Consider the following 24,969-nt stretch of genomic DNA (forward strand, 5'->3'; position numbering starts at 1 on the left):
CTGGAATTTTAGAACAGCAAAATCCAAGTCTCTAGAATAGGAGGATGAGCTCAGACCAGGGAAGGGGTGGCGTTGGGGGGACGTCAGACCCAGGCCCAAGTATTCATGTCTGACCACACCTGGGATTCTTAAATATAGGTGTATTTTTTTCATCTCATCTCCGGACACACTCCAATCACACCCCTCCTGCCCTCCCCTCCCAACTGCAAACCAAGCGGTGCAGACACAGCACAGCACACATGAGGGTCCCTCCTTTTCACCAAAGCTGAAGGCAGGGCACAGTTTGGGGATGGAAGAGCCTCGAGGTAAATGTGGGGGTTCTAGAACCCAGTGACCTCAGTTCCGGATCATGGGAAAGGGACTAGTATGCAGCAACGTGGTAAGGTTCCAGATCTAGAAGCCAGGACCTAGAACCTAGTGGTTTCACAGTGGGCTGAGCGGTTGGGAATAAGCCAGGTTAGGGGTGGGGGTAGACAGCCAGCTCTGTCCTCTGCAGGCAGATTCCCTGGAGGGAGATCTCAGATAAAGAAAGGAGGAGTAGGATCTGGTCCAGAAAAGGCCAGAAAGGCAGGAAGGCATCTGGACCGAGACTGTGTGTCCTCCAGAAGGAATGAGCGGCCAAGTGGTTCTGCCACCTCTGGCTTGGCCAAAGCGTAGGGGATGACAGGAGCCGGATGGAGGGATCCTCCAGGCAGAGCCTGGCTCTGACATGCCGGGGAGGGCTAGAATATGAGCCCATCCCAGAGCCCCAGTTCTGGAGTTGAAATGGAGGACCATCTGCTCTCAGTTACCTTCAAACTCTGAAAAGTGCCCCGGCTCTGGACTTGATTGCCCCATTCGCAGGGACACCATGTGGTTTCCAGCACTTGGTGGCCCGCATGCCCGGCCCGAGCGTGGCCTGCTCTGTGTGCTGCAGAATTTGCAAGCCTCACAGGGACTCTAGGAGCCCCAGACCTGAAAGCACCATGCCAGGTTTCCTAAAACCTCTGGCACCACCGCAGAGTAACGGCAGATTCCTGGCCTCTGGGAAGCGGTCCAGGCCCAGGGGATTCCAGGGCGCGGATTATGCACTCTGGAATCAGAGAAAGGCACGGCTTTGTGGATTCTGGAGTGCAGGAACTTGGAAAGTGGAGCTGGAGGGGCTGGAGTGTTTGGCGGACTGAGGGGGGGCACTGCGGGGCCACACCCAGTGCGGATCTGGAGCAGGGGTTTAGGAGCAGCCCCCCTCTGCATCCTCTCTCTGGAGCAGGGAGGCAGGACAGGCAGGGAGTGTGGTGGGGGGGACTTAGTTACGCTCCTCGCCCAGGGAGCTGGTGGGGCTGAGGGGCTCGCTGGGGGTGCTGAGCGAGCTGGAGGTGGCCGTGTCCACAGAGTTGCGCTTGCTCCCACTGGTGGAGGAGGTGCAGGACGCTCGGCGCGGCCACTCTGGTGCACGAATGTTGCGCCGGTCCTTGGCGGCCTCCTCGTCCTCATCGTAGCGCTCGCTGTCTTCCTCCAGAGGCCCGTTCCGGGGATCCTCCTCGTCCTCGCTCTGGTGCGGGCTGGAGTGTCGTGACAGCGAGGGCGACGGTGGCACCGAGGCCGGCCGTGGGTAGCGGTACCCTTGGGCCTGCATACGGGAATATGGGTGCAAACCAGGGTGAGCTGAGGACCTCGCAGTCCCACCCAGGCATCCAGCCACCTCTAGGCCTTCCCATTCCAGGAGGAACCCCCAGCCCTTTAGCTCCTGGCTAAGCAGAAATCCAGCGTCCACTCACCGCATCTGCCTCGCTGGGCTCGTAGGTGAAGTGCTCTGGAAAGGCCTTGGACAGCGCCATGTGGCGCGCAGACATATAGTACTAGGAGAAAGGAGGGGAGGGGGCAGAGGATGTGAGAGCCAGGCCCCACCCCCAGGCAGATGATGGGGCTCCTGGCCATACCCTTTATGCAGATGAGCATACCCTGCTGCACCATTGGGCCTGCCCCATGCAAATAATCCATCTGACTCCACCCCTTATGTAAATAAGCAGATCTATGAATGGATAGTTTCTAAGCCACACCCCTCAAACAGGGGCCGAATTTTCAAGTCAGGCACCTCTTTGGCCATACCTTTATGCAAATGAGAATGCCTGACCAATGTTCTTTTTTTCTTTTTAAACAGGGTCTTGCTCTGTTACCCTAGGATGGAGTGCAGTGGGGTTGATCAAGGCTCACTGCAGCCTCAACCTCCAGGGCTCAAGAGACTCTACCACCTCAGCCTCCCCAGTAGCTGGGACTACAGGCACGCACCACCCCACTCGGCTGATTTTTTTTTAAATTTTTAGTAGAAAGAAAACGTTGCCCAGGATGGTCTCTTAACTCCTGAGCTCAAGCGATCCTCCCTGTTAGGCCTCCCAAAGTGCTGGGATTACAGGGATGAGCCACCACCGCGATCGGCCTGGTTCATTGCTTAAAGGGACAGCAACTGTTACAAGTAGGATGAGACCCTTCACCCTGCACCAAAGACCCAGAGCCAGGAGCGGCTGATTCCCCAGAAGAGGGTAGGAAGTGGCGGGGCGGGGGGGGTCCTACCCGGCCTAGGTATTTCCAGTCCAGAAGGTCGGAGAGGCGCTCCGTGCGGTTCCGCTGGATGATACGCTGCCGCCGGCTCTGCTGACAGAAGCTGTAGAGGAAGGAGGTGAGCTGCGAGCAGGAATCATCCAGGCTGCGGAACCGCCGGTCGAGAATGTAGATACCTGCGGAGGCCAGGACCTGGGTTCAGAAAATGTCCTGGGGAGATCTTCATTGTCTCCAGGACTCTGTGGCACCAGGACCCCTCCTCTCCCAGGGACCCGAGAGCCCCCCCATTTCCTGGTGCCCCTGGTCCCCAAGGGTGCAAGCTCCTCCTTCCCAGGATCCAGGAGTCCCGGCTCTCAAGCCCCCTTCTGGAATCCTCAGGGGCCTGGGCGCTGACCGTAAGCTGAGGGGTCTGCGATGTGTTCCTCCATGAAGCAGCCGAAGCCGGAGAGATTGGTGGAGATACTGGGGATGCCCATAACCGTGCACTCAGCTGCGGGAAGGCAGGAAAGAGACCCACTTAGCTTCCCCCATCCCCTACCGTCTTAATCGCAATAGACGCCTCAACAGCGCCCTCTACCGGCGCCTGTACCAAGTGCCAGGCGCTGTGCGGAGCGTCGCTGTGCGGAGCGTCGCTGAGCCCCCACAACCAAGCTGCGCATTTCCCTATTTCTCAGAGGGGACGCTAAGAAGCTCAGAAAAGAGAATTACTTGCTCTGCTCCAAGGATTCGGGATGCGAGAAAGTCTATAGTTGGGAGATAAGGATGCTAATTTATTGAGCGTCCCGATGTCCGTTTGACTTAACTCTCACAAGCTGTAGGATTGGGCCAAGGTCCATCTGTTAACTACTTAACTGTTCACAACCTGTACGATCCTTTCCTGTGCCAGTATCTTGTACAGACTTAGTCTATTTTGATGGGGGGTAAGACAAGGTCTCTCATTATTGGTATCCCTGTGTACAGGGCATCTACTGCGTCTTGTTTAATACCTTTAACGACCTTGAGAAATAGTCCAAGGAATGTATTATAATTTTTTGATGGATTTTTATGCCTTTTTTTTTTTCCTTTTGAGACAGGGTCTCACTCTGTAGTGCAGTAGCACAATCTCGGCTCACTGCAACCTTCACCTCCCGGGTTCAAGCGATTCTCGTGCCTTAGTCACCTGAGTAGCTGGGACTACAGGCGCGCACCACCATGCCCAGTTAATTATTGCATTTTTAGTAGAGACGGGGTTTCACCATGTTGGTCAGGCTGGTCTCGAACTCCTGACCTTAGGTGATCCACCCATCTCAGCTTCCGAAAGTGGTGAGATTATAGGCGTGAGCTAGTGCGCCTGGCCCAATGCTATTTTTTTTTTTTTCTTGAGACAAAGTATCACTTTATCACCCAAGCTGGAGGACAGTGGCTTGATCACAGCTCACTGCAGCCTTGACCTCCTAAGCTCAAGCAATTCTCCCACCTCAGCCACCCAAGTAGTTGGGACTATAAACACACAACACTACTGCTGGCTAAAAAAAAAAAAGAAAGAAAAAAAAAAAAAGCCAGGCACGGTGGCTCATGCCTGTAATCCCAGCACTTTAGGAGGCCGAGGCGGGTGGATCACGAGGTCAAGAAGAAAAAAAAAACATCCTGGCCAACATGGTGAAACCCTGTGTCTACTAAAAATACAAAAATTAGCTGGGTATGGTGGCACCTGCCTATAGTCCCAGCTACTCCGGAGGCTAAAGCAGAATCACTTGAACCTGGGAGGCGGAGGTTGCAGTGAGCCAAGATTGTGCCCCTGCACTCCAGCCTGGCGATAGAGCAAGACTCTGTCTCAAAAGAAAAAAAAAATCTTTTATAGAGACAGGGTCTCACCATGTTGTCCGGACTGGTCTTGAACTCCTGGGTTCAAGTTATCCTCTCACCTCAGCCTTCCAAGGTGCTAGGATTATAGGTGTGAGCCACTGCTCCTGACCTATAATTATAATAATAATTATTATTATTATTTTAGACAGGGTCTGACTCTGTCGCCCAGGCTGGAGTGCAGTGGCACGATCTCGGCTCACTGCAACCTCTGCCTCTGGGGTTCAAACGATTCTCCCATCTCAACCTCCTGAGAGGCTGGGATTACAGGTGCCTGCCACCATGCCCAGTTAACTTTTGTATTTTTAGTAGAGATAGGGTTTCACCATGTTGGCCATGCTGGTCTCAAACTCCTGTCCTCAAGTGATCGTCCCACCTCGGCCTCCCAAAGTGCTGTGATTATAGGCGTGAGCCACCATGCCTGGCTTGATCTAGAATTCTTATTTAAGTGTTTCTAAAAACCTCTGTAAACTGCAAAAATAGGCACTAAATATAATAGGTCTGTGAGGCATGGCGGGGTGCACCTGTAATGAGGAAAACAGACACTCAAGAGGCTGAGGCAGGAGCATCACCTGAACCTAGGAGTTCCAGGTGAGTCTGGGCAACATAGTAATACCCCCATCTCAAAACACAAACAAGGCCGGGCGCGGTGGCTCAAGCCTGTAATCCCAGCACTTTGGGAGGCCGAGGCGGGCGGATCACAAGGTCAGGAGATCGAGACCATCCTGGCTAACATGGTGAAACCCCGTCTCTACTAAAAACACAAAAAACTAGCCAGGCGAGATGGCGGGCGCCTGTAGTCCCAGCCACTCGGGAGGCTGAGCCAGGAGAATGGCGTGAACCCGGGAGGCGGAGCTTGCAGTGAGCCGAGATCGCGCCACTGCACTCCAGCCTGGGGGACAGAGCAAGACTCCGTCTCAAAAAAAAAAAAAAAAACACAAACAAATAGTAAAAAGTGTTAAATATATATTTATGATATAGTTTGACTCTGTGTTCCCCCCCCCCACCAAATTTTATCTTGAAATGTAACCCCACGTGTCGAGGGAGGGAAATGATTGGATTACGGGGGTGGTTCCCCCCCTGCTGTTCTCATGCTAGTGGGTGAATTCTCACAAGATCTCATGGTTTTATAAATGTTCGTTTTTCCCGCCCCCTCACATACTTTTCTTTCCTGCCGCCAGGTGAAGAAGCTCCCTGCTTCCCCTTCTGCCACGACTGAGTTTCCTGAGGCCTCCCCAGCCATGTGGAACTGTGAGTCAATTACACCTCTCTCCATGATAAATTACCCAGTCTTGGATGTTTTTTTATATATAGCAGTGTAAAAACAGACTAATACTATCAATCTATCTATCTATAAAACAAGCCCTATGGGAAAAAGGGAATTAGGGCTGACCACATGACTCCTAATTATCATGCCAGCACAGTTTGCAAGACTTGTTAAATTACTAATTAGGAAACGGCACTTATTTAGCTTTCATTTATTTATTTATTTATTTTTGAGATGGAGTCTCGCTGTCGCCCAGAGCACTGCACTGCTGGAGCACAGTGGCATGATCTCAGCTCACTGCAACCTCCACCTCCCAAGTTCAAGCAATTCTCTGCCTCAGCCTCCCGAGTAGCTGGGACTACAGGTGCGCACCACCGCACCTGGCTAATTTTTGTATTTTTAGTACAGACAGGCTTTCACCATATTGGCCAGGCTGATTTCAAACTCCTGATCTTGTGATCTGCCCATCTCGGCCTCCCCAGGTGTTAAGATTACAGGCGTGAGCCACCACGCCCGGCCTTATTTAGCTTTAAAAACACTGGCTAATGTGAACCAACAAGAGGAAGGTAGAGTCGATGGGCACTGGGAATGTCTTGCGAGGAGACTTGGCCACACTCAGCTGTGTTTGTGAATTGTGCATTTCATTGCTGCTATTTGGGGGGCCAAATGCCCATGCACTGGGACAAATCAGTGTGACCTGTGATATCCATTTGACACTAACTAGTCCTCAAAATCCAGTCTTCTAGTTTCTCAATACATGAGCTATTGTGTCACAAAAGCAGGCACTGTAGCAGAACAGATGATTACCATTGTTCCTGTTTTGCCAAGAAGGCAACAGGCTCAGAGAAGGCCAGTGCCTTGCCCCAGGACATGCTAGCTCTGACTAGGACGCCATGACCACGCTGTCCCCTGCCCACTACACTCACCCGGCGTATAGCCCCAAGGCTCATAGTAGGATGGGAAGACCCCAAGGTGACAGCCACGGACAAACTCCTCATAGTCCACCGGGAGCAGGGGGCTTGTGGAGGAGAGGAACTCCGGGTGGAAAATCACCTGGTAGTGAAAAAGAAGGGCTCAGCCCAGGCGCCTTGTTTAGCTAAGCCCTGAGATCCCAAGGTGGCCCAGAGAGGGTAAAAAGCTTGTCTAGCATCACACAGCATGTGTTTGGCAGGACCAGTGTTCAAATCCAGGTCTGTTTGAAGCCAGGGTTCCTTCTAACCACAGCAATGCATTTGATAAAACGTATGGGGGAATGGAGTGTGTGAGACCCAGGACCCAACCCCTTCCCTCTGCCGTGCCCAACCCAGCCCTGACCAAACGCCCTCACCTTCACCCTGTCGGCACTGCTATTGAAGAGGCCGATTCGGCGGATGGTGGTCAGGATGGGGTCTGAGGAGTCATCCAGCATATTGTGGGTGCACACAGGGGGGAAAGACTGCCGCTGTAGGAGCCACAAGAAGGGTAGAGGGTCATGGAAGGGACAGAGAACTCCCTACTTCCCCATGAGCCATGCTGACCCCGGGGAAGCCAAGGAGCAGCAAACCCAAGTGATTACTAGGAGTTGTGGATCCACCAGGCTCTAGTAAAACCCCTAAAAATACAAAAAATAGCCGGGCGTGGTGGCGGGCACCTGTAGTCCCAGCTACTCGGGAGGCTGAGGCAGGAGAATGGTGTGAACCCTGGAGGCAGAGCTTGCAGTGAGCTGAGATTGTGCCACTGCACTCCAGCCTGGGAGACAAGAGCAAAACTCCGTCTCAATAAAATAAAATTAAAAAAAAGAACTACAATTCCCAGCTGTCTTTGAGGCAGTGCCAGCGTTAGCAACTCCCTTATCTCCAAGCACTATGAGGAGTTGTAGCTATCTTGTTATGTACTCTGGGCTCTATCATTAAAGAAACCCCAAAAAATTATAACTATCCCCAGTCAATGGGGGTGGAGACTGTACCAATATGGCAGCAAGCTTTGGAGGCTGCTGGGAGTTGTAGTTTCCTTACGAATTTCACCTCCAATCGCCAGGCGCAGTGGCTCACGCCTGTAATCCCAGCACTTTGGGAGGTTGAGGCAGGACGATGACAAGGTCAGGAGATCGAGACCATCATGGCTAACACAGTGAAACCCTGTCTCTACTAAAAATACAAAAAAAATAGCCAGGCATGGTGGCGGGCGCCTGTAGTCCCAGCTACTCAGGAGGCTGAGGCAGGAGAATGGCGGGAACCCGGGAGGCGAAGCTTGCAGTGAGCCGAGATCGCACCACTGCACTTCACTGGTACAACTTCACTTAGGGAGGCACTTAGGGTGGGCTGTTTCCTGTGGCTTATTCTGCCACGGGGGTTGCTGGGTGGTGTGGCTTCTCTGGGACTCTGGGGTCAGTGAGCAAAGGGAAGCTTATTTATTTATTTTTATTGTATTTATTTATTTTGAGACGGAGTCTCGCTCTGTCGCCCAGGCTGGAGTGCAGTGGCGCCACCTCGGCTCACTGAAACCTCCGCCTCCCAGGTTCAGGCGATACTCCTGCCTCAGCCTCCCAAGTACCTGGGATTACAGGTACCCACCACCATACCCGGCTAATTTTTGTATTTTTAGTAGAGATGGGATTTCACCATGTTGTGCCTCCGTAGGTGAAGTTGTACCAGTCAGCACATGCCCTTCTGTGGATCTCAGAATAGATCCCTTAATAAAGGGCTGCAGGAGAAAGCAGCACTCCCGGCAATCTCTGGGGTCTGAGCTGGCGTAGCAAGCTGCCGCTGGGGCTGCCGGGAACTGCCATCTCTCTGCACAGAGGTCCAATCCATACCTGCGTTGCAAAGATGGCTCTCTTCATCATAGTGAAGTCTTCCTTATCCAGCATCTTGTTCATGTCAGGAAGGCTCCCACTGCAAGGCAAGCAGGGGCATGCGTGTGAGAACGGAGTGATGAGAGGGCTTAGTCAGGGCCTAGGAGGGCACAGGGCTGAGGGCAGGGCACTCACACCAGTAAGGATTCATAAAGCTTCCTCCCGAACTTCTCCTTCACCGTGTTGGCCGTGTCCCTGGAGGAAGCAGAGCAACAGGGTCACATACACACCAGCTGCCATTTACTATTAGGCTTCTTTAGTTTGTTTGTTTGTTTATTTTGAGACAGAGTTTGGCTCGTCGCCCAGGCTGGAGTACCATGGCGTGATCTCAGCTCACTGCAACCTCTGCCTTCTGAGTTCAAGTGATTCTCCTGCCTCAGCCTCCCAAGTAGCTGGGATTACAGGCATGTGCCACCATGCCTGGCTAATTTTTGTATTTTTAGTAGAGATGGGGTTTCACCATGTTGGCCAGTCTGGTGTCGAACTCCTGACCCCTGACTGGTAATTGGCCACCTCGGCCTCCCAAAGTGCTGGGATTACAGGCGTGAGCCACCGTGCCGGGCTACTGTTAGGTTTCTAGGGTAGCAAGGAAACTGAGGTGTGAGCAGGGAAGCCGTGCCCCGGGGCCTCCAAGCTGGAGGATGGGGACCCAGGGGGCAGGCCCTGGAAGGTTTAGATCCCACGTGCCTGACATCAGCTGTGTGGTCAGGGACAGGTGGCCTTCCCTCTCTGACTGCAGTGACTCATTTTTCAGATAAGGATGAAAATAGAATCAACCTCAGAGGTTTGCAATGAGGACCCAATGATGTCATGTGAAAAAGTACACATAGCAAGCCTTCCAGAAATGTCAACTATTATTAGGACTTGTACTTGTCCTGCAGATGGCAATGCTAAGCCCCATTTTATACGAAAAGAAAGTAAGATTCTGAAAAAGGACCATTTAGGCACACAAGTAAAACTAGCAGTGTCACATGACACCCCACGGTCACTCTTCTACTTAAAATCCTCCCATAGCTCTGGCCTCGTTTGTTTTTCTTTTTTTTTTCTTTTGAGACAGAGTCTCGCTCTGTTGCCCAGGCTGGCGCAACCTCAGCCACTTTCTAGGTTCCAGAAATTCTCCTGTCTCAGCCTCCTTAGTAGCTGCAATTACAAGCATGCGCCACCATGTCTGGCTAATTTTTATATTTTTAGTACTGATGGGATTTCACCATGTTGACCAGGCTGATCTCGAACTCCTGACCTCCAAATGATCTGCCCGCCTCAGCCTCCCAAAGTGCTGGGATTGTGAGTCACCACGCCCAGCCTCTACTTTTTTTTTTTTTTTTTTTTTTTTTTGAGACCGAGTCTGGCTGTCACCCATGCTGGAGTGTATTGGCGCGATCCTGGCTCGCTGCAACCTCTGCCTCCCAGGTTTGAGCGAGTCTCCTGCCTCAGCCTCCTGAGTAGCTAGGACTACAGATGCGTATCACCACGCCCAGCTAATTTTTGTATTTTTAGTAAAGACAGGCTTTCACCATGTCGGTCAGGCTGGTCTCAAATTTCTGACCTCAGGTGATCCACCCACCTCAGCCTCCCAAAGTGCTGGGATTACAGGTGTGAGCCACCACGCCTAACTTCTTTTTTCTATTTTTGAGACAGAGTCTCACTCTGTCGCCTAGGCTGGAGCGCAGTGGCGCAATCATGCCTCACTACAGCCTCAACCTCCAGGGCTGAAATGATCCTCTTGCCTTAGCCTCCCAGGTAGCTGGGACTACAGGAGCGCTCCACCATCCTGCCTCACTTTCTACCCCTTCTCTATGAGACATGCCGCTCCAGCCCCATGGGCCTACCCACCGTGTCTCAATCATGCCTTAGGGCTTTGCATTTACTGTTCCCCAGATACCCACAGGGTTTTTTCCCTCGCCACCTTTCCTCGTCTCTGCCCAATAACACTTTCTCAGTGTGGCCTGTCCTGACAACCCCGTCTCATATTCCACTTCTGCTTTATTTTTGCCCGAAAGTATATTCCGTCTACAGGATTTTCTAGAATACAAGCTCTATGAGGAAAGGGATCTTATCTTTCTGGTTCACAGCTGTATTCCCAGGACCTGGAATACCTGAGGGTGGATCACTTGAGGTCAGGAGTTCGAGACCAGCCTGGTCAACATGGTGAAATCTCATTGGTACTAAAAATATAAAAATTAGTCAGCACATACTAGATACTCAGTATCTGTTGCTAATGAATGAACGGTTTTACAGATGAAGAAACTGAGGTTCGCTGGGAGGCGGAGGTTGTAGTGAGCCAAGATCACGCCACTGCACTCCAGCCTGGGCGACAGAGACTTTTTTGAGACAGAATCTCAAAAAAACAAAAAACAAAAAACAAAAAAACTCAGAGAAAAGAAAAAGAAACTAAGCCTGGCGCAGTGGCTCACCCCTGTAATCCCAGCACTTTGGGATGCCAAGGCGGCTGGATCACCTGAGGTTAGGTGTTCGAGATCAGCCTGGCCAACATGGTGAAACCCCGTCTCTACTAAAAATACAAAAAAAAGGGAGGCATGGTGGCTCACACCTGGAATCCCAGGACTTTGGGAGGCCGAGATGGCTGGATCACCTGAGGTCAGGTGTTTGAGATCAGCCTGGCCAACATGGTGAAATCCCGTCTCTACTAAAAATACAAAAAAAAAGCTAAGTGGGCTCACGCCTGGAATCCCAGGGAGGATTCCTCGGCCAGGCAGGTGGATCACCTGAAGTCAGGAGTTCAAGACCAGCCTGGCTAACATAGTGAAACCCCATCTCTAATAAAAACAAAAAGTTAGCCAGGTGTGGTGGCACTCAGCTACTCGAGAGGCTGAGGCAGGAAAACCACTTGAACCTGGGAGGCGGAGGTTGCAGTGAGTCGAGATCGCGCCATTGCACTCCAGCCTGGGCGACATCTCAAAAGAAAAAAAAAAAATAAAAGAGGTCCGGGTGCAGTGGCTCATGCCTGTAATCCCAGCACTTTGGGAGGCCGAGGCAGGCGGATCACAAGGTCAGGAGTTTGAGACCAGCCTGGCCAACATGGTGAAACCCCGTCTCTACTGAAAATACAAAAATTAGCCAGGCATGGTGGCGTACACCTGTAGTCCCAGCTACTCGAGAGGTTGAGGCAGAAGAACTGCTTGAACCCAGGAGGCGGAGGTTGCAGTGAGCCAAGATCGTGCCAGTACACTCCAGCGTGGGTGACAGAGGGAGACTCTGTCTCAAAAAAAAAAAAAAAAAGAGCCAGGTGTGGTAGTGGGTGCCTGTAGTCCCAGCTACTTGGGAGGCTGAGGCAGGAGAATTGCTTGAATCCGGGAGGTGGAGGTTGTAGTGAGCCAAGATCGCGCCACTGCACTCCAGCCTGAGCGACAGAGTGAGAGTGTCTCAAAACGAAAAAAAAAAAAAGGCTGAGACTCTAGGAGAAACACAGGACCCAAAGTACACAGCTGGGAGTGGGCTGGGCCGGGGTCTGGAGTGAGGGCTGCTGACCAAAGCTGTTTGCGCACGGCTTGGCCTTTGAGGGTTTCCACGTTGAAATTGTTGGTCCGCGCCGGCATGATGAAGAAGGCAACCACTGTCTGCTCGCTGCCATTCACCTGCGCAGAAAGAAAGCAGGGGGAGGCCAGGATCATGTCGGGGAAGCCTGGGACCAGCCAGCCTTTCTGCCAAGACTGCTGGGATCCTGCCATACCCCTTCCTGTCAAGGAGAATTATAGGACAGTCGCCGCTTGGACTCTGCCCTTCTTTCTGGGTCTCTATACTCCCCTCGCGGCACCCCAACACACGCAGGGGCTTTCCTACTCCCATCTTCCCTTCCTGGGTTTCTGTTCTGTTATTTTTTGTTTTGTTTGTTTGTTTTTGAGACAGCGTTCTTTTTCTGTCGACCAGGCTGGAGTGCAGTGGTGTGATCTCGGCTAACTGCAACCTCCGCCTCCCGGGCTCACGTGATCCTCCCCGTTCACCCTCCCTAGTAGCTGGGACTACAGGTGTGACCCACCATGCCTGGCTAATTTAATTTTTGTATTTTTTGTAGAGATGGGGTTTCACCATGTTGCCCAGGCTGGTCTCCATCTCCTGGGCTCAAGTGATCCTCCTGCCATGGCCTCCCAAAGTGTTGGGATTACAGGCGTGAGCCACTGCGCTTGGCTGTTCTCCCCAGTTATAAACTGCTTTGCTTGCCCTCCCTCTGTCCCCTCATAGCCCAGGCCTCACTCTGAGCAGATAGTTGAGCCGGGCCAAGGCCTCCAGGAAGACGTCGGCACCCTTGTTGGAGAACTCATAGCGGCCGGCGATAAAGAAGTACAAGGTCTTGTCCAAGTTGAAGTCCAGATGCCTAAAGAACCCACAAGGCATGGTAAAGCCCAAAGCCCTCACCCGCTAGCCCTGGCCTCAAAACTACAAATCCCAGAAGCTATGGGTGGGGGCAGAGAATGTCTTAGGTAATACAGAGGCATCATGGGGCCTCCTGGAAGTTGTAGTTTTTCTCTTCAGATGGGGCTTTCCTTTAATCCTCAGCCCATTGTTCCGGCGCTCAAGAACTAAGGAGGCCGAATACCCAGGTGCCCCTTCCCTCAGACCCAGGAGTCTGGGCCCCCAGCTGCCCCCTCCCTCCCCCAGACCTAGATGGTTAGGCTCCCAACGCCCTCCTCTCTTAAGACCTAGGTATATGCCCCACGTACCCATAAAAATGGCCCCGCACAAACTCCTGGATTCGAGCCTTGCTCTGAGCATGGAGGTTCTGGAACTCATGCATGGCAGAAAACTTCTTCACATTCAGCCCATTGGGGGTCACAATATCTGGGATTGGGGGTGAGGGTCCCATGTTTTATTTGTTCATTCAATGTTGTGGTTGAATGAATACATGAAGAAAGCACCGTTTGTTTGCCTTTTGCAATTTCTTTGTTTCAATAGCGTTCCTATGAGGTCCCCCCTCCTGCCTTTTTTTTTTTTTTTTGGAGACAGGGTTTCTCTCTGTCGCTCAGGCTGAAGAGCAGTGAGTGGCACAATCACAGCTCATAGCATCCCCGACCTCCTGGGGTCAAGCAATCCTCCCACCTCAGCCTCCCAAGTAGCTGGGACTACAGGCGTGTACTACCACACCCGGCTAATTTATTTATTTTACTTTTGTAGTGATGGGGTCTTGTCATGTTGCCCAGGCTGGTCTCAAACTCGTGGCTTCAAACAGTCTTCCTGCCTTGGTCTCCTAAAGTGCTGGGATTACAGGTGTGAACCACCATGCCTGGTCAGTTCCCTTGGTGACACACGTACCCTGACTCCGAGATGCCTTCTTGCCTAATATTACTTGCATAGGTTCACAAGCACAAGTATAAGTCTCCTCGGCTCCTGCAAATGGCTTCCAGGGATCTGATCCACACTGGTGATTCCGGGAAAGTTGTAGTTCTTTTGTTTCCCCTTAGTCCACCCTGAGATGGAAATGATTAAACATCCCCAAAGTCCTGCTTCTCCTAGGATATATCCTCTACTTCCAAGCTTCTTACAAGGACCCAACCATTTCTTCTCCTCACAGAAATTAAAGTATATCAACGAAAAACTACAACCCCTGTCAGCTCCTCGGGCAAAGTTCTGGGAACATATGGAGCTAACCAGTCAAAGGCTTTCTGGGAGTTGTAGTTCTCACCTTATACTCACTGAGAAGGGATACCAAGGGCTGGGAAGAATGCCCAGTTCCGACCTTACCTTTTTCAAAAACAAAGTCCACTGATCTTCCATTCCCTTTCATAAGACCAATCTACATTAGCCAATTATAGAATTTTATCATATCTGAAATTAACATGAAAGAAATTATACCTCCCATTAGCTTCCAGAGTATATAGTCAGAGGGCCTCAAATACAGGTCACGACCCCCACAGCCTTCTGGGAGCTGTAGTTCTCTATTCTTTAGGAAAATAATGGTAACTGATGGTCCCCAACTTAGGACTTAGGATGGTCCAAGTTATGATTTTTCTTTTCTTTTTTGAGACAGAGTTGCGCTCTTGTTGCCTAGGCTGGAGTGCAGTGGCACAATCTTGGCTCACTGCAACCTCCACCTCTTGGGTTCAAGAGATTCTCCTGCCTCAGCCTCCCAAGTAGCTGGGTAGCCGGAATTACAGGTGCCGGCCACCATGCCCAGCTAATTTTTGTATTTTTGGAGAGACCTCGTTGGCCAGGCTGGTCTTGAGCACACGATCTCAGGTGATCTCCCCACCTCAGCCTCCCAAAGTGCTGGGATTACAGATGTAAGCCACCGCACCCAGCCAAGTTATGATTTTTCAACTTTATGATGGTGTGAAAGTTACACACATCCACGTGTCCAATTTTGAATTTTGATGAGATATTCAACACTTTATTTTTTGAGATGGCGTCTCGTTCTGTCGTCCAGGCTGGAGTGCAGTGGTGTGATCTCAGCCCACTGCAACCTCTGCCTCCCAGGTTCAAGCGATTATCCTGCCTCAGCCTCCCGAGTAGCTGGGATTACAGGCGCCTACCACCACACCCAGCTAATTTTTGTATTTTTAGTAGAGACGGAGTTTCGCCATGTTGGCCAGGCTAGTCTCGATCTCCTGACCTCCCCATCTGCCCGCCTCGGCCTCCCAAAGTGTTAGGATTACAGGTGTGAGCCACTGTGCCCGGCCTATTCAACACTTTATTATAAAATAGGTTTGTATTAAAATTAGCCAGGCGGGTGCCTGTAGTCCCAGCTACTCGGGAGGCTGAGGCAGGAGAATGGCATGAACCTGGGAGGCGGAGCTTGCAGTGAGCCAAGATAGTGCCACTGCACTCCAGCCTGGGCGACAGAGTGAGACTCTGTCTCAAAAATAAATAAATAAATAAAAATAAAATAAAATAGGTTTGTATTGGATGATTTTGCCCAGTTGTAGGCTAACAAAACGTGTTCTGGGTACATTTAAGGTATACTAGCCTAAGCTATGATGTTCACTAGGTTAGGTATATTAAATGCATTTTTTTATTTTTTGAGATAGGGTCTCACTGTGTCACCCAGGCTGTGACAAGGTCTCTCTGGGCCACCCAAATCATGCAATGGCACGATCACAGCTCACTGCACCCTTGACCTCCTAGGCTCAAGCAATTCTCCCACCTCAGCCTCCTGAGTCGGTAGGGATACAGGCACACACCACAATGTCTGGCAAATTTTTTAGCCAGGGATTCGCCATGTTGCCCAGGCTGGTCTCAAATTTCTGGGCTCAAGTGATCCTCCTGCCTTGGCCTCTCAAAGTGCTGGGATTACAGGTATAAGCCACCATGCCCAGCCAAAATACATTTTCAGTTTATGCTATTTTAACTTACAGTGGGTTTCTTGGGATGACGAGCAACTGGCTTTGGCATAGACAGCTGCCTACCTCATTCGTGTCTGGGGACTTCAGCCCAGCCCCTACCTGGTTTCCTCTTGAGCAAGTGCTGTGCCTCGATGGCGGTGATCTGGGACACAGTAGTGAAGACGTGAGCACAGTGGGCTGCCGCCCTTTCCATGCAGTAGCGGTGATAGATCTGCCTCTCCCCTGCTTCCTTGTCCACGTTGAACTGGGTGGGAGGGGACAGCATTCAGGTTAGAAGGACTGGGGAGAAGAGTCTGGAGGTCCAGACACTGGGGTCCTAAGATAAATTGGTGCCTGGGGCTGGATTATTGGGTCTGAGGTAGGAAGGGTCTGGGGACTTGGACTCCTGGATCCTGGGAGAAGAGGGGGCGCCATCCCCTTGGGCCCCCTGGAGCTTTGGGTTTCCCTGGCATACTCGCAGTCCCCCATCTGCCACGGTCCCAGCTCACGTTCTCCAGGTTGTTGTAGAAGTCCACAGCACCGGCACACAGGTAGCGCCCCAGCAGCGTGGCATGGGTGGTGAAGATGGTTGCTACAGGCAGTCGCCGGGCACGACACAGGCAGAGTCCAATGCCTGCCAACCACTCATGGAAGTGAGCAACCACGTGTGGCTTCTCCTCACTCTGCGCGAGGAACTGTGGGCAACAGGGACAGGGCTGCTGTCTCCACGAGTGTCGGGAAGAGAATTGGCAACCCCCAATAGGGACAAGCACTCGGGGAGAGGCAATCTGTCACCACTACTGCACAGAGTGGGCGGCGGCCCACTGCAGCAATCCCGACAGGATGGGGACCTGTAAATCCCTGAGCCACCCCAGGCTGGTCTTGAACTCCTGGGCTCAAGTAATTGCCCCTCCAGGGGTTGACAAGAACTGAGGATCTTTTGGCCAGCCTTCTAAGTCCTGGCAGGGTAAGATTGGAAAAACTGAAGTTTTCACGTCCCCCGGTCCTGGACATAATCCCTAAAGACCCCTTGTCTCAAGGGTATGCTGTCTGCACCCAACACTGGCAAAAGGACTACAACTCCCAGAATGCCACAGGAGCAGCCAGTTCCTGAATTATTTGTCCCAGGGCATGGGAAATTAAGCTTTTTTTTTTCTCTCTGTCGCCCAGGCTGGAGCGCCATGACACGATTTCAGCTCATTGCAATTCCCACCTCCCAGGTTCAAGCAATTATCCTGTCTCAGCCTCCCAAGTAGCTGGGATTTAGGATTACAGGTGCCCACCACCATGCCCGACTAATTTTTTTTGTATTTTTAGTAGAGACGAGGTTCAGCCATCTTGCACTCCTGGCCTCAAGTGATCTTCCCCCATCGGCCTCCCAAAGTGCTGGGATTACAGGCATGAGCCACCGCATCCAGCCTGGAAACTAAGCTTCTTGAGCCTTTTAAAACCTAGAAGGGGGTCAAAACCAGGTCAGTCTGGGGATTCATAAGCATGCAGGGCAGCATCTGAGAGCTGAGCCCAGCAATATCACACTAGAGAACTACAACTCCCAGAATTCCTTGGATAAGCCCACCTGCCTCACTTTGAGCTAGAATCCCTACGCTTGGAAGACTGGAGTAAATGAAGTTGGCATCGAGAGTAGAGCCTGGGCCCTGGATGTCCATGTCCCTAAAGGCCAGGGCTAATCCTTGGATTAAAGGACCCTATGGCTCCCAGAATGCCCAGGGAGAAACCCCAGCCTCTGGCCCTGGGGTTGATGGTCATTGTAGTTTCAGGTATGGGTGGAACGTGTCAGATGGGGCCTACCTCACCCAGGAACCAGGTAGTGAGAAAGCCAAAGAGGACAGCATCGTTGGCCTCGCGGTCGTACCACGGCACTCCGACGTTGCAGGTATCCCAGAGCTCTCCCTTCCAGCGCTCCAGGGCCCAGGCTGAGGCCCCCACATCCAGGAGCACCACCAGAGGGCCTCCCTCGATCAACCAGCGCCCAAAATACACCTGGAAGGGGGTGGGGTGGGCACCATAGGGAGGCTCAGGGCTTCAACCTCACATATGTGTGCATCTGTGGTTCTCCCATTTGCAGGCAGATGTCTAGACTTAAGCCTCAGCTCCCTTACCTTCTGTTTCCGTATCTGCTGCTAATTTCTCACTTGCTGCCTTAGCTTTATTTTTCTATTTGCATGATTTATTCCTGCCACACATTTTTTCCATCTCTGTTGCAATATTTTCCCTGCCCCCTGCTTACTTTCTTTCTTTCTTTTTTTTTGAGATGGAGTCTCGCTCTGTGGCCCAGGCTGGAGTGCAGTGGCACAATCTCAGCTCACTGCAACCTCCGCCTCCCGGGTTGAAGCGATTCTCCTGCCTCAGCCTCCCAAGTAGCCGGGATTACAGGCACCCACCCCAACACCTGGCTAATTTTTTGCATTTTTAGTAGAGATGGAGTTTCCCCATGTTGGCCAGGCTGGTATCAAACTCCTGACCTCAAGTGATCTGCCCTCCTTGGCCTCCCAAAGTGTTGGGATCACAGGCTTGAGCCACTGCGCCCAGCCTCATCTTTAATTTCTTTTTTTTTCTTTTTTTTTTTTTTCAGGTGGAATCTCGCTCTGTCGCCCAGGCTGGAGTGCAGTGGCGTGATCTTGGCTCACTGCAAGCTCCGCCTCCCAGGTTCAAGCGATTCTCCTGCCTCAGCCTCCCAAGTAGCTGGGACTACAGGCACCCGCCACCACGCCTGGCTAATTTTTTTTGTATTTTTAGTAGAGACAGGGTTTCACAATGTTAGCCAGGATATTCTCAATCTCCTGACCTTGTGATCCGCCCGCCTCGGCCTCCCAAAGTGCTGGGATTACAGGCATGAGCTACCACACCCAGTTTAATTCCTTTTTAATTCCTATAACTGCTACCCTTCTCCCACTCGCTGCCTCCTTTCTCTCCTTGTAACCACACATGTCACATGTCCTGTCTCTCTGCCCCCACTGCCCTGTCTGACCACTCTGCAAATCATTTCTCCCACCTGCTACCTGGTTTCTGTACTTGCTGCCACATTTCTCTTACCAACCATCTGCATCTCCCACTGTCTTTTCTTTCTGATGCTAATTCCTTCCATGGGATGCTTCTTTTTTGTTTTGAGACAGGGTGTCGCTCTGTTGCCCAGGCTGGAGTGCAGTGGTGTGAACATGGTTCACTGCAGCCTCAACCTCCCTGGTTCAATTCCCCCACCTCACCTCCTATGGGTGTGGGCCACCACGCCAGGCTAAGTTTTCAATTTTTTGTGGAGATGGGGTCTCACTATGTTGCCCAGGCTGATCGTGAACTCCTACGTTCAAGCAATTTTCCTGCTTAGCCTCCCAAAGTGTTGGATTAGAAGTGTGAGTCACCAAACCAGGCCCTTTTTTATTTTCAGAGACAGGGTCTTGCTCTGTCCTCCAGCCTGGAATGGAGTGGTGCAATTATAGTTCACTGAAGCTTCGACCTCCCAGGCTCAAGCAATCCTCCCACCGCAGCTTCCCACATAGCTGGGACCACAGGTACACGGTACCACAGCCCGGCTAATTTTTAAATTTTTTGTAAGGACAGGGTTTCACCATGTTGCCCAGGCCGGTCTCAAACTCCTGGTCTCAAGTGATCCACCCACCTCGGCCTACCAAAGTGCTGGGATTACAGGCATGAGCTACTGCACCCAGTCTGTAATTATTCTCTTACTGTTCATGCTGCCACTTTTCTTCCCCTTGCCGCCTTGTTTCTCTTCCTTTCGTCACATATCTGTCACCTGTGACCTCTTTCCTCTATCCATAGGCCCATTTTGTAGTACACAGCCACCTTCCTCCCTCCCTCCCTTCCTTCCTTCCCTCCCTCCGTCTCTCCTTTCTTTTTCTTTCTTTCCTTTCCTTTCTTTCTTTTTTTTTTTTTTGACAGGGTCTCACTCTGGTTGCCCAGGCTTGAGTGCAGTGGTGCAATCATGGCTTACTGGGCAGGGCACAGTGGCTCCAGCCTGTAATCCTAGCACTTTGGGAGCTTGAGGCAAGCGGACTGCCTGAGCTCAGGAATTTGAGACCAGCCTGGGCAACATGGTGAAACCCTGTCTCTACTAAAATACAAAAAATTAGCCGGGTGTGGCAGCATGCGCCTGAGGTCCTAGCTACTTGGGAGGCTGAGGCAGGAGAATCGCTTGAACGCGGGAGGCGGAGGTTGCAGTGAGCCGAGATTGCACCACTGCACTCTAGCCTGAGCGACAGAGTGAGACTCTATCTCAAAAAAAAAAAAAAAAAAAAGGCCGGGCGCGGTGGCTCAAGCCTGTAATCCCAGCACTTTGGGAGGCCGAGACGGGCGGATCACGAGGTCAGGAGATGGAGACCATCCTGGCTAACACAATGAAACCCCGTCTCCACTAAAAATACAAAAAAATTAGCCGGGCGTGGTGGCGGCGCCTGTAGTCCCAGCTACTCGGGAGGCTGAGGCAGGAGAATGGCGGGAACCCGGGAGGCGGAGTTTGCAGTGAGCCGAGATCGCGCCACTGCACTCCAGCCTGGGCGACAGAGCGAGACTCCGCCTCAAAAAAAAAAAAAAAAAAAAAAAAAATCATGGCTCACTACAGCCTCAACATCCCATCCTCCCACCTCAGCCTCCTGAGTAACTGGGATCACAGACATGCACCACCACGCCTGGCTAATTTTTTGTATTTTTAGTAGAGACGGAGTTTCACCATGTTGCCCATGCTGGTCACGAACTCCTGGGCTCAAGCCATCCTCCCACCTTGGCCTCCTGAAGTGCTAGGATTCCAGGCATGAGCGACCACGCCCGGCCATGCTGCACATTTCTAACATAGCCCATCCTCTGTCCATGCCCCAGGGCTGCATTTTTTCTTTTCTTTTCTTTTTCTTTTTTTTTTTTTTTGAGATAGAGTCTCGCTCTGTCACCCAGGCTGGAGTGCAGTGGCGTGATCTCGGCTCACTGCAAGCTCCGCCTCCTGGGTTCACACCATTCTCCTGCCTCAGCCTCCTGAGTACCTGGGACTACAGGCACCCGCCACCACACCCGGCTAAGTTTTTGTATTTTTTAGTAGAGACGGGGTTTCACCATGTTAGCCAGGATGGTCTCCATCTCCTGACCTCGTGATCCGCCCGCCTCGGCCTCCCAAAGTACTGGGATTACAGGCGTGAGCCACCGCGCCCGGCAACGCTGCATTTTTCTAGCCACTGCCATGTTTCTAAGACTTGCTGTCTCACTTCTGCCTCTGCCACATTTCTCCAGTTGGCTGCTTTCCTCCCTGAGACTACGGCCTTGGTTCTGGGCCTGCTGCCACAGCAGCGAAGCAGCCCCACTCCTCGCCGACCTGGCTTTCTCCTGCCCGGAGCCTCACTCTGAGGTCCCTCCCCCTCCCAGCTGTTGTCTGCCCTTTTGCTGGGGGGGATATTCTTAGGCCCCCAGCACGTGGGAAGCAGCTGCCCTCAGGAAGGGACTGGGCTGCTCTGGGTTCCCTTAGGGACACAGTCGGGCCTGAATGGATTCCAGACCCCACCCCAAACCAGAGGCTGTGAATGAGTGAAGGAATCACAGTGCCTCTCCATCCCCGGCCCGGACCTGTCTGTCCCTCAGCCCTGCTGCCTGATGGCTTTCTCCTTGGACAACAGTGTGTCTCTTTCCGTCTTCATCCTGGGGCCCTGGAACTCCCCCTCCTCTCTAAGCCCTGATCTGCCCATCTCAGACTCTGTCCTGTGGATCTGTCCGCTGACCTCTCCTCTCTTCCCCGATATTCCATGCTTCTCTCTCCTTCTAGGACTGACTTTCTGAAACATCTGGCGGCCTCTCTTCTGTCCCTAGTCTGTCTCTTACTCTTGCCCATGGCTCCATCCACCCTTCTCCCTTTGTCGGCCTGCCCCCCTCACTCTCCAAGCTTGGCTGTTAGTAACAATAATGATGATGATCATAATAATAACAATGACAATCACTGCCCACACACTGTGCTAACTTCATGCCAAGAACTCTACTAACCACTTTATCCTTATTAACTGCTTCCTCCTCCTAGCACCTCTAGAAGGTAGATGCTATTAGCACGTCCATTAGCCAACGACACACAGGGGCAAGTGGAGGGGTGAACTTGAACTTCAGGCTCCAGAATCCTGTCCCTGCCTGAACCCAGGCCCACTTCTCCCCAGCTCTGCCTGGCTGACTGGCTTTCTTTTATGAGACAGAGTCTCACTCTGTCGCCCAGGCTGGAGTGCAGTGGCCCAATCGCCGTTCATTGCAACCTCCGCCTCCCGGGTTCAAGCGATTCTCATGCCTCAGCCTCCCGAGTAGCTGGGATTACAGGCGCGCGCCACCATGCCCAGCTAATTTTTGTATTTTTAGTAGAGACAGCGTTTCGCCATGTCGACCAGGCTGTCTTTCCATCTTGCTCTTTTTCTGTCTGTGCGTGAGGACCTTGGCCTCTTGGATCTCCGTCTCAGTCTGTCTCATACTTGCCATCTGTCTGTCCATTTGCCCATGTCTGGGATCCACCCGCCCACTTCCAGGCCCTGCATCTGTCTGGGTGTCCTATCACACCTCCTTCCTGTGTCCAAGCCTGCCTCGCTCTCTGGCTAGGGCTGTCCACCCTGCCCCCTCTCTGTCTGTGGCTCCCACCCTGATGGCAGGCTGTCCACCCACTTCTGCCCTGGGCTGGGCCATGTCCCACCTTGCAACCCTTGCTGTTCATGGAATCCAGTGTCTTCTTCAGGGCCGGGGTGGGGGCCTCCAGCAGTTCCACCTGGGTCCTCACGCCCTGCTCCGTGTACGGCCCCACCAGGTAGTAGTTGTCGCCCCATTCGTCCCCCGTCACCTTCGCCTTCGTCTGCAGCACCGTGTAGATGCCACCCACTGTGGGCCCAAGCGTGTGAGGGCAGGCCCCGGCCGAGGTCCATAGTTCTGGGGCCTGGGGTGGGGTGGGCCGGGGATATAGGGGGCACTCAGGCCCCAGATGGCTAGCTCAGGGGGAAGAGGGGACTGGGAGCCCGTAGTTTGGAGTAGGGCTTGGAGGCTTGGATGAAGGGAACCGGGGGACTGGGGGGCAGTTCTCCTGGGTCTAAGGGAGAAGGGGGCCGGGGTCAGGACTCTGAGGGAGGAGGGGGCTCAGGCTAGACTTCTGGGTGTGAGAGAGAAGGAGCTGGGGGCTGGGACCCCTGGGTTAGAAGGAATTAGGTACTGGGGTTCTAAGGATGGCAGACCTGAGGACTACCTGGACCCAGGTTCTCGAGTTCCCCGCTCACAGGAGCTGGGTTTAAATCACTCCAAAACCCCATGAGGGAGACCTCCTCATGGCCAATTCAGCTTCTCACCATTGCCCAAGAGAAGCCTGCATGGTCATTCCCTGCCCCCAGGGACCCTGCTGACCTGCCTCCCAATTTCCTCTCCCTGACTAGGGACACGAACATGCAGGGCCCTGCCTCTCCCATGACCCCATCCCAGACCCAGGAGCCCCAGCCCCCAGCCCCCAGCCCCCACCCCTCCTGGAGCCCAGGCCCTGGCCATATCCGGCTGTGTGTTCATCGGCCCCCTGTCCTCCTGGGAGACACGGTCCCTTTCCCCTCCAAGACCCAGCAAAACAACCCCCCAGAGCCTGCTCTTTGAGGTGTGAGATTGGCTTGTTCCTGGGGATTTCAGCCCCAGCCTTCTCCAAGGCCAGAACCTCAGCTTTTGGAAGCCCAAGACACAGAAATGCGGGCTCCTGGCCCCTCCCATCCTAGGGCCCAGCCCCTGACTAACTCAGGACTTCCCAGCCTTCCCCTATTCCAGCATGCACGTGTCCCAGGCCACGGGCTCCTCTACTCCTAGGAACTAATAGCTCAGGCCCTCAGCTCCTTGAAAGCCCAGGCATTCAGGCCCGCAAGCCTCTCCCACCCTAGGATCTAAGGATTAGAGTATCCAGCCCGTCCCATCTTTATTCTTAAGCAGCCAGGTCCTCAGGTGCTCCCACCGCCGCTCAGGCCTCCTATCTCCCAGTCAGCTCTCTCTCAAATCTGGAGTTTTATCCCCTAGACTATGCTGTTAGGGTCACAGGTCTGAAACCCCGGCAGCTTCCCAGGCTTGCACACAGAAATCCCATCCCTCCGTCTCCTTCCCTGTTCAGGACCCAGGTATCTAGTCTCTCGGAAGCCTCCCTCCAGGACCTAGGAGTCTCATTTTAGCGCCCTCTTCCCTAGGACCCAGAACCCGGGCTTTCAGCCTCCTTTCATCGCAAGTCAAACTAACCATCCCTCTCCCACCCACCTCCGGCCTCCCAGCCCCTCAAGGACACAGGAGTCACAGCCTCCTTGCCCTGGTCCCAAGGGTTCCCCTAGTAGCCCCGTCCTCCTACAACTCAGAGTTCCGGGCCCCCATCCACTACTGTCCTTCTCTTCAAGGGCCCCGACGCCTGGCGTGCTCACCCTTGTTGGCCACCTCCCAGGCCACTTCGAAGAGCACTGTGTTCTCCAGGTCGAATTCATCCTCCCAGTCCTCCAGTCCTGGCAGTGAGGACATGGACAAAGTGCGGTTTAAAGGCATGGCTGGCGCAGGAAGGGGGCTCCGGGGACCTCAAGGTAGGGACCCTGGAGGTGTCCAGGGAATGCACCAGGTAGGGTGCGGGGCCGAGTAGCTGGCGCCCGAAGGGAAGCTTGCAAGACGCCCAGCTTCCTATTGCAAGACCGCACCCCCGCCCCGAAGCCTTCGGACCTAGGCAGAAGGCGGCCGCAGCGTCACTGAGCCCAGTGGCACCCCTGCAGTGAAACCTCGCAGCGGTCAGGAGGCAGTGGCCGCCCCCGCAGCCAGCTCCATTGGCTCACGCCCGGGGGCGGGGATTTCCGCGTGTCCTCATTGGTGGAACGGGTTGGAGTCGCTGTGTCCCGGCCCCGCCTCGGCCCTGAGAGCTCCAGGGGGCGGAGCTTGCCGCTGCGCTCTACGGAAACGATTGGCCTTCAGCTCTGTCAATCTGAAGCTGGAGGCCTCAAAGTGGTCGGGGGGGGAGGAGGGTGGGATAAAGAGGAAACGAGCGTGGAGGACGTGTGGTTACTCAAAGAACAGCTAAGAATTTTGCAATCAGCCTGAGCGGGGCGGTGGTGGGGCTGAGCAAAAGGAGGAGGAGCCAGGAGGCATCGGGAATGGACCCAGGAGTTCCGGACACCCGTCTTCCAGCGCAGCGCCTGTCGGGGGGCGGGACCTAAAGTCCCGTCACGCCCCCACAAGATTTACATATTTATGAG

The 24,969-nt window shown here is 53.1% G+C and overlaps 3 protein-coding genes across 4 annotated transcripts in view; 2 read left to right on the plus strand and 1 right to left on the minus strand.

Moving 5' to 3' along the window:
- Positions 1–125: 125 nt before the first annotated feature.
- Positions 126–24,536, minus strand: GYS1 (glycogen synthase 1). Of its 2 annotated transcripts, XM_050772411.1 has the most exons (16): positions 24,157–24,536; positions 22,428–22,609; positions 17,564–17,755; positions 16,264–16,449; positions 15,875–16,019; positions 13,160–13,277; positions 12,693–12,813; positions 11,970–12,076; positions 8,616–8,675; positions 8,442–8,520; positions 6,975–7,088; positions 6,574–6,700; positions 2,933–3,028; positions 2,551–2,714; positions 1,758–1,838; positions 126–1,609 (listed from the first exon to the last, which is right to left on the minus strand). In XM_050772411.1, the coding sequence occupies exons 1-16, from the start codon at positions 24,272–24,274 to the stop codon at positions 1,286–1,288; spliced, it is 2,214 nt and encodes a 737-aa protein (XP_050628368.1). In that variant the 5' UTR covers positions 24,275–24,536; the 3' UTR covers positions 126–1,285. The 2 variants fall into 2 exon arrangements, with proteins under 2 accessions (XP_050628368.1, XP_050628369.1); XM_050772412.1 differs by lacking the exon at positions 22,428–22,609 and having other exon boundaries at positions 24,157–24,216.
- RUVBL2 (RuvB like AAA ATPase 2) overlaps positions 1,335–24,969 on the plus strand; it is a 45,748-nt gene continuing 22,113 nt past the window's right edge. The window contains exon 1 of the mRNA XM_050772453.1: positions 1,335–1,338. The gene's annotated coding sequence lies outside the window, so the exon portion shown is untranslated. The remainder of the gene's footprint in view (positions 1,339–24,969) is intronic.
- Positions 17,213–24,969, plus strand: part of LIN7B (lin-7 homolog B, crumbs cell polarity complex component) — a 127,091-nt gene continuing 119,334 nt past the window's right edge. Inside the window, exon 1 of the mRNA XM_050772526.1 lies at positions 17,213–17,216. The gene's annotated coding sequence lies outside the window, so the exon portion shown is untranslated. The remainder of the gene's footprint in view (positions 17,217–24,969) is intronic.

The sequence above is a fragment of the Macaca thibetana genome, chromosome 19 (genome assembly GCF_024542745.1).
Source record: "Macaca thibetana thibetana isolate TM-01 chromosome 19, ASM2454274v1, whole genome shotgun sequence".
NCBI classification, from domain to species: domain Eukaryota; kingdom Metazoa; phylum Chordata; class Mammalia; order Primates; family Cercopithecidae; genus Macaca; species Macaca thibetana.